At 33.6% G+C, this 12,424-nt stretch overlaps 1 protein-coding gene across 3 annotated transcripts; it reads right to left on the reverse strand.

The window, feature by feature from the left end:
- Positions 1-201: 201 nt before the first annotated feature.
- Positions 202-12,098, reverse strand: LOC115989152 (protein RAE1-like). Of its 3 annotated transcripts, none has more exons than XM_031112811.1 (12): positions 12,006-12,098; positions 11,406-11,471; positions 10,745-10,831; positions 10,570-10,647; positions 10,291-10,481; positions 9,359-9,500; positions 7,456-7,563; positions 3,203-3,331; positions 2,931-3,008; positions 2,539-2,610; positions 679-759; positions 202-563 (listed from the first exon to the last, which is right to left on the reverse strand). In XM_031112811.1, the coding sequence occupies exons 2-12, from the start codon at positions 11,460-11,462 to the stop codon at positions 516-518; spliced, it is 1,071 nt and encodes a 356-aa protein (XP_030968671.1). In that variant the 5' UTR covers positions 11,463-11,471; positions 12,006-12,098; the 3' UTR covers positions 202-515. The 3 variants fall into 3 exon arrangements, with proteins under 3 accessions (XP_030968671.1, XP_030968672.1, XP_030968670.1); XM_031112812.1 differs by lacking the exon at positions 12,006-12,098 and adding an exon at positions 11,574-11,617 and having other exon boundaries at positions 7,456-7,536; XM_031112810.1 differs by lacking the exon at positions 12,006-12,098 and adding an exon at positions 11,574-11,617.
- Positions 12,099-12,424: the final 326 nt, after the last annotated feature.

Here is a 12,424-nt window from a genome sequence, read left to right on the forward strand (position 1 = left end):
ATTTATGGGCAAATATTATCCAAAGTATTGAATCCGTACGAACTCTAAAGGAACAAAAAGCTGAAGATAAAGGGAATCAAGTTAGACTCTGATAATCAAACAATCAACTCACACAGATATCTTGAACGGGAAGAAGATTCTGCATAACCGGACTAACATTTAAATGCCATTTAGAAACATAGAAATTTGCACACAACCAGCTGTGAGAAAGCTCAGAAGCTTGTTAGGCATGGAACAAAAAACCAAATGTAAAATCTTCATATCCCTTCATGTCATGATACGGGAAAGGACAAACAACCCCAGAGGAACCTCATTTCTAAGTTTCTAACCTATGTATCCACACAGAAAATTAACTCAACAGTAATTGGGAAAGGGAAGAAGGAAAAAAAAAAAAAAAAAGTCTCATTAATATACCAAGCCGAAAAAAAATTAATAATTTATAAAAATAATAATAATAAAAAACTAATGTCCAATTTTTTGACGCGCTGTTGTAAGTCTTGTAACGAGCACAACCTTCACTTTCTAGTTTGAACTCCTCGTGGCTTGCTTTTAACCTCAGACTCCTGGATCCGAAAAAAAAAGTAGCACTTTTCACCAGGATGTTCCGAAGGATAGACAAGCAGTTTATAAAACAAATTATATACACTTTAAAACATACAGAATTACAGATGAATATACCTGTGGCAGATGCAGGAAAATGTTGGTCTTTGCTGTTGCTGGATTGTGATTTTCTGCACCCTTACTCCAGTCATAGCACACCTTCAGATAAAATAATAATGATAAAGAAATTCAGTTCCAACTTCCAACTTAAATAAAACAATAAAAGGAACAAAAACTATTGTATTCCCTTAGCCAATTTACAATAATATGTGCTTTTGGCAAACAGGTTTCAGGCCAAAAGTGTCCATTATTCAGTTGAAAGAACTATAATAATCTCCATGAAAGTTTGGAGCCCAGATATTGACCCTATCAGCTAGATCTGATTCAACCAGATCTCTTCCATACCACAAACGTTATCCCAGGACTTGAAAGGGTTCTCAAACATATTAATCTAAATGCTAGCTGAATAGACCACTCCAAGCAACTCATATTCTAAAAGCCATTAATTTATTTACCATCCTCTCAGAAAATATATCCAGTTTAAGAGAGAGGGCGGTATAGCCAAAACATGGTATACTTGAAATTTTAGTCAAGAATTAACTAAAAAACAAAGAGTTGACATCGGTTGGTATGGATTGGCAAAATGTGCATATTACGTGCAATGTGATTACAATGCACCAAATATATTCATCAAGATGAGCTGCGTGATTCAATGAATATAATTATTATTATTATTATTATTATAAAAAAATTAATATAGTTATTGTTAAATTGCTGATTGTCCCAAAAGTTTAAGTTATTGGAATATAGTAAATTTAATCATTACCCACACAACTCTAACACTCCCTCTCACGTGTGAGCCGAAATTATCTTTTAATAAGTGAGGCCCAACATATAGGAATTTAAATGAGAGGTAGAGTAGAGAAGACAGGAATCAAACTCATGATCAAACTCAAGATATCATGTTTTGCTCTGATATCATGTTAAATCACCTATTGTTCTAAAAACTTAAGCTATTGAGATATAGTAAATTTAAATTATTTAATCATTTAACTATATACTTCTAACACTCCCCCCTTAAGTGTAGGGCGAAACTACATTTTAATAGGTGAGGCCCAACACGTGAGAATTTAAATGAGAGGTAGAGTGAAGACAGGGATCGAACTCAAGACCCCTCGCTCTGATACTATATTAAATTACCGACTGTCCCAAAAGCTTAAACTATTAGAAAATAGTAAATTTAATCATTTACCCACACAATTCTAACTGTTATTATTATTATTTCCAAACCAGAATCTTTCATTAATTTCAAAGATACCTACAACATGATAACGGAAGCCCAACTTACACATCTTGTAAATATTGGATATACCCTTTTATCATATTTGTATGGAACAAAGTTTGGCTCCAAACATGTTTTGAGCTCTCTTTTCCAACTCATTACATGAAGATTTATAATAATATTCATGCATGTTATTTAAACAAGTCACGTGACTCATTAACAACGTCATGTGACTAAAATTACACATGGTCTTGGTCTCTTCAATTGCCACATAGTAGGTTGGAAAAATATAGATCCAAACATGTTTGAGCCAAACTTTTTCCATTTGTATGTGAATGTTTCCAAAACAGAATGCTTCAAAGATATCTACAACATGATAATGGCAATGCTACTTATACATCCTGTAAATATTGGATAACCCCTTTTACACATTTCTAAGAAAAGGTCTGTGTGTGCGCACACGTGCATAAACTGTGCGCATGTGCATGTGCATGCACGCACACGCACGCACACGCGCAAGAGAGAGAGAGAGAGAGAGAACTTCATGAAATTCACACATTATGTTGATAACGGGTGACACTTAATGAGAGAGGGAGAGAGCGAATGTCTAGAAACTGAATCATTATTGATTATAAGAAAAATGAGATGAGGCATACCGCGTACGCAAATATTGAACCATCATTGTTGAAAGTACTGCAGGGTATGGGTTGACTGCACCTTGCCATGGCCTGAAAAAAAAATTGTGTTGCAAAGATATACTTTAGCTATTTAAGTCCACAGACATGGCCTGGAAAAAAAAAGTTGTATTGGATTCCTTTTTCTTTGGCCTGATATTGTACATTAGATTCAGGATAATATTATATAGGTCAGCAAAAAATGTTTGTGTGATTTTGTGTGCACAACAAACAGACATTTTGCTTGTGAAACAATCATTGGCAAAAGCATCTGTATTCAGTTTAGAATTAAGAAGATAAAACCTTAACTTCATTGAAATGCAGTAAAACCATGAAAAAAGGTTCAAATTTGAATTGAGCTTATCTGAAGATACCTTGAGTCTCTGTTTACTGTCTTTGTCCCAGAAATTAAAAGCACCATCAGACCCTGAAGTTGCAAAAGTGTGATGCACCTGAAACAGAGGGTTGGCATATAAGAATTTAAGCAGGCAGCAGATCAACATAGAGATAGCACCAAACAGACATATATTTCCACTAAACTTGAGGAAAAAGAGCTACATCTAGTGAAGATTCAAGTTGTCAGTAAAAGTACAAGCTATCAAATAAATAATTTGCAAGGAGATCAAATGGAAATACAGAATCTTACAGGATGAAAGTTTAGAGAGTTAACAGAGTATATCTCATTTCCGTCTCTATGGCATTTGAAAGTAAAGTTTTTAGCATGCTGTGATTCATCAAGGTGGTGTACACCAACCCTTCCCTCTATCGAGCCAACCTAGACACAAAACAACACAGATTCAATTATCCTGAGAATCCAATATAGTCCAAACCAGAATAATACTGGGAAAATCTAATCAAAGCAGTTGACCAATACAAATAAATGTGGTAAAAAACTGTGAGGTGCAACAAGACATTAAATTAAGAAATATGATACCAGTAAGCACATTTGCACGTATTCAGAACACAAAAGAAAATTTTTTACAACAGAAAGCAAGAGATTAATAAGACATTTTTGTGAATGTGTAAAGATGACAAAGCCAAACTTGGCCAAATAAAGGGGCACTTTTGAAATCTGGGTTACAGTACTAGCAAAAAGATCATGTCAACCAGAAAATTGAATCATTTAATGAGTGATTTAGATGTTATAACAATTTTCAAATGTTACAATAGGTGCATAAAATACTTTGAATGCTCAGAATGAACTACTTTTGACCAAAAGTAGATCTTTAATTTAACATTAACTTCTCAGGAAAATAGCTAATAGGTTTATATTGAGCAAGCATTTTCTACTACGTAAACTCTAAATTAATACCATTCTATTATTATTACTGGGTAGCTTGAAGGACCATCAATGTCAAGTTTCAAACCTAAATCATCATATTGTCTATTGTTAACAACTCTCAAAATCAGTCACTGTATTAATTATTGATCCAATAGTCTAAAAAAATTCTGCAGTACTGCCTTCTCCCAAATCTACTTTTCTTTTCTTCTGATAGTTATAGAGATCAAAATCCAATGTGTCCCAGTTTTTGGTGACCTGTCCACACCAATCACAACATCAGACCACACTTACTTTAATGATCCTCCTTGTCCGTGAAACCGCACTCTAAACACAATTCAGTTATGCACTCAGATAATCAGTCCACGCCTCAATTTCAGCTCTAGTTGCCCAAAACTCTGACAAAAGAATCCCAAAACCAAAACACTCATTTCCAGACACCTCAGTCTTTCCACCACACCCTTAGTATTAGTGCACTCAACCAATAAAAAGCCTAGAAGCATGAAACACCTCTTGGAGATATCTGGATTGGACAAGCAAACCACACCAAGACAATCTTTCTAGAAAAAATTGGAACAAAAATTGGTGAGTTGGACATTGGAATCAGTGGAGAGTTAAGGATCACAACGGTAGTCATGGGGGATTTGAGTGCATTGGGGTAATGGAGAGAGGAGTAGTTGAATAGGGTAGTGGTGAGGCTTGAAGGGACATGATATTAGTAGTGTTGGTAAAAAGCACAAGGCGCACTTAAGGGAAAAGGCCTCCTAGAGCCTAGGCTCAAGGCACAAAGCGCAAGCATGCGCCATATAGAAGTGAAGCATACATTTTTTTAAATATAATGTAATAAATTTGAAAATAATTATTAATGGGCATACAAAAATAAAGTGATCAAATAAACATATAAATTGAAATATAACATTTTATATAATTCATACAACATTTTACATTATTCTCTTTATCACTTATTCACTCAATGAGTATTAGTCAATACTCCCTCCATCCCACTTTGTTTGTCCTGTTTGAAAAATCAAACTTTTTAAGGGAATATCATTTATTATCTTGTCTACCTCTTAAAAATGTATAAGTTTCCAAAACTACCCTTAAATAAATTTATCAAAAAATTGAATTAGTAAATTAATAGGGGTATAATAGGAATATTAGTAAATTCATGATTTTTATTTTTAGAAACAGGACAATATTTTGGGACATACTAAAATAAAATAGAGGACAAACAAAGTGGGACAGAGGGAGTATAAGTCTAAGTGCATAGTTCATTATATGTTTAACATCAACTACTAAAATAACTAAACAATTAGTATCACAAATAAATTAGATCATTTTTTTAATGAATGAACATGAAGTTTCCAGACATACTGAATAAATAAATAAAAGTTTCCAGACATAGGAGTTTTGGTACCAAGTAGATTATTCAACAGAATATACGTAGAGGTGGAGGGGAGTGGGCTTAAGTGTATAGTAGTTTACCATAAATCACTGGTTTATTTCAATAGTATAGTGATCAGCTGGCTGCAATTCATTTTTGGTTCATTTTTTATAATAATAATAATAATAATAATAATAATAATAATAATAAATAAATAGTAATAAATAATGATAAATAAATAAATAAATAAACATTTTAAAAAGTTCAAAAAAGCATGCTTTGAGTTTATTGATAAAGCTCCAAAAGGCAAGCTTTAGGTGCACTTCTTCAAATGTGCCCAACTTTAGAGGCGAAAAGCACTGGGACTTTGGCGTTTCATTTTTTTTTTAATATACGCAAAATGGAAATTAGAATATTGATGCCTAGGAACGAACTAGGGATGTTTCACACTTAAAAGTGCGCTTTTACGAACACTAGATATTAAATTGTGGTTCCAGTGTAGCTTCTAAACCACTGGAGCAGTTGGATTTGGTGGCAAAAGGGAATGGGGGAGAGAGAGAGGGAAGCATTTTCAATTTTAAAAAATAAAAAGAGAAATTTTCTTTGCTTTAGGGTAATTGAAATAAAAAAGAGCACATAACTTTAATTGGAAGAAACCACAAAAAGATAAACAAAAGGATGAATTAAGTACGTGGTCAAGTTGAATGTCCTGAGCTTTGTGGTATGGAGGGTGCACAAGGATTGGGATATAGGTTTTGATCCTAGTTTAAGGTTCTATGTTTTTCATCCCACCGGATGATGTTTGTTAAAAAAATTTCCTTGAAAAGCACCCTTATCCATTTGACAGGGTCATGGCCTCAATTTTCATTTTTACCCTTTCTGATAATTTGATAATTGGGGGAGGGGGATTTGAACCTGAATGTCTCCATTGGTAACACCAGGAGATGCTAACTAGTAGAGCTACAACTCTTGGCAATTTTTATTTTCACCCTTCCATTATTAAATTTGCTAGAATTTCCATGATCTTAAACACATCTAAAGAATTCCAATTGAAAAGTCATCCAACTCAAAATTTCCATCTAAATGCTCTCAGTTTGTGGTTACTTTTTAGCTAGGACCTTGTACATGGCTGTGCGACCTCTTTAGCTAAAATAGACTGAAACTCAGTGGTATGGCCTCAGTTTGTGGTGGTTAATTTTGGTAAGGACTTTGTATGTGGTTCTGACACCTCTTCAGCTGAAAGTTTTACAACTCGTTGATATTGTGTAAGATTTTTTGTTGCTTGATTTGATATACAATTTCATAAATAATGGATTTCCATTTTCACTTCTAATTTTCAGGTCTTGTGATGCTACATCTTTGGATCCTCATTCCAAGATATTCTGTCAGCTGATCTGACAAGTTTCAGGAAGATAACCTTTTCGATGTTTGCAGCACTTCATAGAGACACTAAATATAAGATAAACCAGATGAAAAATTCTCTAAATGCTCAGATATTAATTTTGCACTAAAAAAAGACAAGACATGACACATATCTATTTATAACTCTCGTATAGTTTGTAGCAAAATCTCTTTCACAACATGTAACATATTTAAGTCTCCAAGGTTACCAAGGGGCAGTCAAGCAACTAAAGCATGATCACAACATGTAGTATATTTAAGTCTCCATGGTTACCAAGGAACAGTTAAACAAGCCATGATCAAGCACACGGTGAAGACAGCACCAACACACTTTTCATGCAAGTGAACAATTAGAATAAAATCCACTACCTTGAGGGGAAAAACATACCCCAGGCACAGAAAGGTACCAGATCACAGACTGCATATGAGGAAGAAAAGATTGTGTATTCAATAGATTACAAGACAACATAGGCAATCCCAGAAAATTCTCCAGCTCCTACCCTAGATAAGACCCTTATTGAACCACAAACAATCAGCCTCAGTCCCCTAACCTATCAATGTCTAAATTCAAACTCCACTCAGAAAATATGCTCTATCAACTATTTGTGCATCTATATAGAGCATACTAAGAACAAAGTTTTCATTTTTCAACAAATACATTACACTGTGCATATTGGGAAAGTAGAGAACATCCAACAATACAGAATTATCAAAATAAGGGAGTAGAAGACTGAAATGTCAAAAGTCAACCATTAAGAAAAGGTAATAATAATAATAATAATAATAATCATAAATAGACAATTTAAACTTAATGTATTTACAAGCAGTTGCATACCAAGAAACCTTGCTGATCTGGAAAGGCAGCAACACATCTTGTCTGGTACTTTAGAGGTGAAGTGATTCTCTTGAACTCAGTCTGTTGGCATTTGGACCCATGATTAGACTTGAAAATTGAAAACAAAATAAAGGGAACATAAGACAATGAGCACTCTCAATGACTCAAACACAATTTACATTTTAAATTTCACGGAATCTCAACCATTTGCTCATTATTATGTATGTTAGAATTGTGTGGTTAAATTATTAAATTTACCATATTCCAATAGTTTAAGCTTTTGAGACAATCAGTAATTTAACATGATATCAGAACAAGAGGTCCTGAGATCGATCCCTGTCTCCTCCACTTTACCTCTCATTTAAAATCTCACGTGTTGGGCCTCACCTATTAAAAAGTAGTTAATTTACCATATCCCAATAACTTAAGCTCTTGGGACAAACGGTAATTTAACAATGTACATATATACTTTCTAATAACAATACAAGTAGAAAACAAGGATGTCTATAAATCCCATGAAGAGGCATTACAAGGCCATTGTAAAATTCAACTCCTTTTATACTGAGGCTCAAAGTTCTTATGCTTATTGAAACAACAAAGAAGTTACTCAACTCGTATCACCATTATGCAAACCACAAAATACTATGTAGTTTAGTTTCTGGTATAAAGAGACAGTAAACCAATAGAAACGAGAAATGGCAAAGAAACCTATTCCATTCCTAAAAGGGACACGCATAAGGGGAGAAGAAGAAGAAGAAAAAAAAAAACTGGTCATGCCCAGTTCACAAAGCTTCCAAATATTTATCAAAGATGTAAGCCAATACCAGGTATATAAGTTTATGTCAACAAAATATACATATTTCCAAAATCACACTTGTGCAATGATTAGATGATAAAGCCACCCATTTGTTGAACCATAAAAGCAAACAAAGGAACATGCCAACCAAAATAATGTATCATATTTTTTATGTGGGATTCACAAGAATCCTTAGCAACAACAAATGATGAAGCACTTGTGAGTCGTGCTGCTAGCATCCGCAAATGATATGCAAGGAGTCATGGTCGTAAGATTAAAATTCCGCATCCAACTTCTGGAGGTTATGAAAAAAACAATGCTCTAGCCTTCTAGGGTGTTGATACAAAAAGGTCTCTATACTGCATAGAAACCATTTCTCTTGCTCTAGCACTTGTGAGCATCTCTCTTAGTAGCTACAGACCACTTGGGTTTTCCCTGTGTTTTCAACCCAAAATTTTCTTTTTTCACAGCAGTCTAAGGAATGCAGTAAAAGCTAAAGAAAGTACTGAATAATGACTATCAACAGTGCCTTAAATTTATTCAGAAAAATAAATAAATGAAGTAGTCAATCGCAAAAAAAGGTTTTGCTAACAATAGCAAAAAGTAATGTCACATACAGTGAATTGATTAGCAGCTGATAATTTTTTAATAATAACAAGTTGGAAAAACAAATTTGAAGCCAGGACCCTCCACCCTATCATGTTTTTCTATCAAGTCCAAACACATGCACACAGAATCAATTATTCATTGGGAGAATGGGGTGTGGAGAAGAATCAATGATTCATTGGAACAATTAAAAGCAATAGCAAATTGGATTTTAAGGGTCAAAAAAGACCAAAAATAAGACTATCCAATCAGCTAAAGCTAGAAGTTGATATAATGATATCCCCTAATACTGTGCAGATACCCTTACATGATCACATTGTAGAAGCCTAAATCTACATATCAAAAGTAGACAAAAAAGGTTCTCAAACTTGATCAAACTATAAGTGCAAAACATTACTGCCAGACTTACAAAATGTTGTTTTGTAATAATGAAGCATCTGATTGTCATAGAAAGATGCAAGAAAATCATTATTGGCTCATTTCATTAGATGAGAATGTTACCTGAGGGTTCTGCAAGTTGAAAACTATCAGATTGCGATCTGCAGTGCCAACAACCATCAGGGGATGCCGCACTGTAAAAGAATAACAGCGGTCAGGGAGTTGTTGAGTGTGCACTGGATTTGACTGCCTTGTATCCCAGTACCTAATAATTGGAAGGAAACCAACAGAACAATTAGCAGTCAAGGGCACAAAAGCATCAAGTTGCAAAGATAATAGATCAAGAGCATGCAAAACTATATATAGTGAAAATGAAACCATATGTTGGATAATTATGTCATAACTAGTGAGTTCCAAAATATGTTCAAATATATAGAATAAAATATTGCATAATTAGCAAACAAAATCAATAAAAACCACACCTATATCACCCAAAACAAAAGAAAACATTGTACTTTGGAATGTGTTTGTCCACAATGTAACAGAAAACTGATGAAGAAAAGATGATCTTTTACACGTTACCCTACAGTGATATGTAATAAAGCAAGGGGAAAAGGAAACTGACATCCATCTTCCCGCTATACTGAATCAAATCATTCTTAGTTGTTACTTCTCAAAAGATCTTCTCATAAATTAAATAGGTAACAACAAAAATTTTCTTTCCTTTGAGTAGCCAATGATTATTCATACTAAAGTACATAAAAAAGGAGCACAATTCCAAGGTTCCTACTTAGAAGCGACCATTAGGTTTAAATATGAGCCAACCATGGAAATTAGTTAAATAACCACCATATGATCATTCTTCTAGTAAATGGCCATGATTTTTATTGCACAATTTTATCTAAAGCAACATAAATAAGGGGCACTTAGTGTAAAAGTATGATGGCTTATAAAATAAAGTAGACTCATCAAAGCAAAACGTAAGCATTAAACCCAAAATTTCCTAATAAAGATATCTCAGGGAATGTAAATGCAAAGAGGAATTGATATTTTACTTCAGGGTCTTGTCCCAGCTTCCTGTGACTAAGAGGTTCATCTCTGGAATCCATGCAATTTCCTTAATGGGTTCATCATGCATGGCCACCGTCACTGGTTGATTACCAGACAAAGGCCACATTTTCGCTTGCTTATCACAGCCCCCAGAAAAGACGGTTGTTCCATCATCCTTCCAAGCCGAGCACAACACCTTAAGGAGAAAAAAATCAAAGCAAATAATTATTGCCATTTAGGATTCCGAAACAGAACAAGAAGCTAATAGTATATGTTAGTCTTACCGGTTGGTCGTGAGCTATTGAGGCCTTGGGTGTACTGCCTAAAGAAGCCCCATTTTGCATTATCTCCCAACATCTTACCTAAAAAATCACAACCATCAGAATCAAATAAAGGATTAAAGAGACGAAACATTAGCAACATGACAATGATGTTAACAAATTAACCAACTGAACAAACCTGGTTATCCCAGGACGTGGCAACCAGGTAATTGGCCTTGGGACTAAAACAAAGGCTTGAAACTGAATCACTAGGAGGTTGAGCCACCTAAATTTGAAAATACAGAAGCAGCTAAGCTCAATGGTTAAGAATATTACCAAAAGCCTAACAGAATCGGAAACAAATACGTTTAAATTAAGAATTTACAAAGCACAACAAGAGTAATATTTGTATAATTCAACCAGTCAGATATATTTTTTATATGTTCAGCCAACACAAACAAACTAATCTGACTACAAATTTTTCACTTCATAATAACATAAAGGCTTTAAATTCACAAAAAAAAAGATCCAAAACCTAAGGCTCAGAACGCTTAATAAAACGCTGTAATGGTCCCAAAAGTCACTGAATTTTGCATAATCAAAAATTCAATTTAAAAGCAGTGCATTAATCAATTCACAGATTAATATTATATATATATATATATATATATATATATTGATTTTTTCACTACAAGAATCATTTAAAAGATGTTAACTTCCAAATTTGTCTATGAAAATAAATTCATACACAATTAAAGTTAAACAAACTAGCAATTAAGCACAAGATTTCAAATTTTAATTATTAAAAAAAAATAAAATAAAATAAAAAACTAAAACTTGGAATAATCAAAAATACATACCTCAAAGGATTTATTCGGATTTGTATTCGTGGTCGCAGCGGCTCCAAACGCAGCCATTTAAAATTACTACAAAATCAAAATCAAAATTTAGAATCGGAATTAATAGTTAAAGGAAAAATAGAAATTGAAAAATATGGATAAAAATCAAAATGTATCAGAACGAGATACCTCAAGAGACTACGAGAGAGAGAGAGTGAGAACTCTTTCAAAATTAGAGGGAAACAAAATTGAAACGACTGGTGACTGAGAGAGAGAGAGAGAGAGTATTTATATTTAGGCAAAATTTCAGTTTAATCCCTATATTTTAGGAGTGCTAACAAGTTAAACCCTCAATTTTTAAAAAAAATAAAAAATCAAACACTAAAGTTTCAAATTGTGCAACAAAGGACTGAAGTGACATATTTATTAATTAATTAGTTCAATAACAATAGAGTTGGGGGTTTGGGGTTGGGGGCCTTTCAGTCTCAGTCTCAGTGCGATGACAAGTCACTTCTTGCGGGATCGAGTTCGGAATTAATAGTCTCTGTCTATGACTTCGCAAAACCAAAACCAACAGTTGTTTCTTTTAAAACTGAGCAAAAAATCAACCCCAAGTCTTACCGGTGGGCGGCGGCCTTGATATCTCTCCTTTTCTGTCTCTTTCCAGTAGTGACCGTGGACAAATTTGTTCGGGGTTTAATTTGATATAGGTTTTTTTTATATATATAAACTTCTTCAATTTTATTCAACCAGAAAAAGCTAAACCCTAGGGAGATTATCCTTAGAAAAACTAAACCCTAATTTGATATAGGGTTTAAGGTGAGTTAGAATTCTCTTTTTATTTTATTTTTTATATAAAATAAGAATAATACTAAAGATACAAACTATTTTACAAAAAATTTTACAAACTGCTGATGTGGTGAATGATTATTAGTAAATGAAAATGTGATATTAATGGTAGGTCTAGATGAAAACCATTAAGATGTTGGCTACATTAGCATTTTGTAAAATAGTTTGTGCATATAGCATTACTCATAAAT

This window comes from Quercus lobata, chromosome 5 (genome assembly GCF_001633185.2).
Source record: "Quercus lobata isolate SW786 chromosome 5, ValleyOak3.0 Primary Assembly, whole genome shotgun sequence".
Taxonomy (NCBI): domain Eukaryota; kingdom Viridiplantae; phylum Streptophyta; class Magnoliopsida; order Fagales; family Fagaceae; genus Quercus; species Quercus lobata.

What these genes read in the sequence shown, in the direction of transcription:
- LOC115989152 (XM_031112811.1), bottom strand. Translation starts at nt 11,462, where the DNA reads ATGGCTGCGTTTGGAGCCGCTGCGACCACGAATACAAATCCGAATAAA. An exon ending in CCACGTCCTGGGATAACCAG is followed by an intron (nt 10,648 to 10,744) that starts GTTTGTTCAGTT and finishes GTGATTTTTTAG; the next exon opens with GTAAGATGTTGGGAGATAAT. An exon ending in CAGATCAGCAAGGTTTCTTG is followed by an intron (nt 3,332 to 7,455) that starts GTATGCAACTGC and finishes TTTTGTGTCTAG; the next exon opens with GTTGGCTCGATAGAGGGAAG.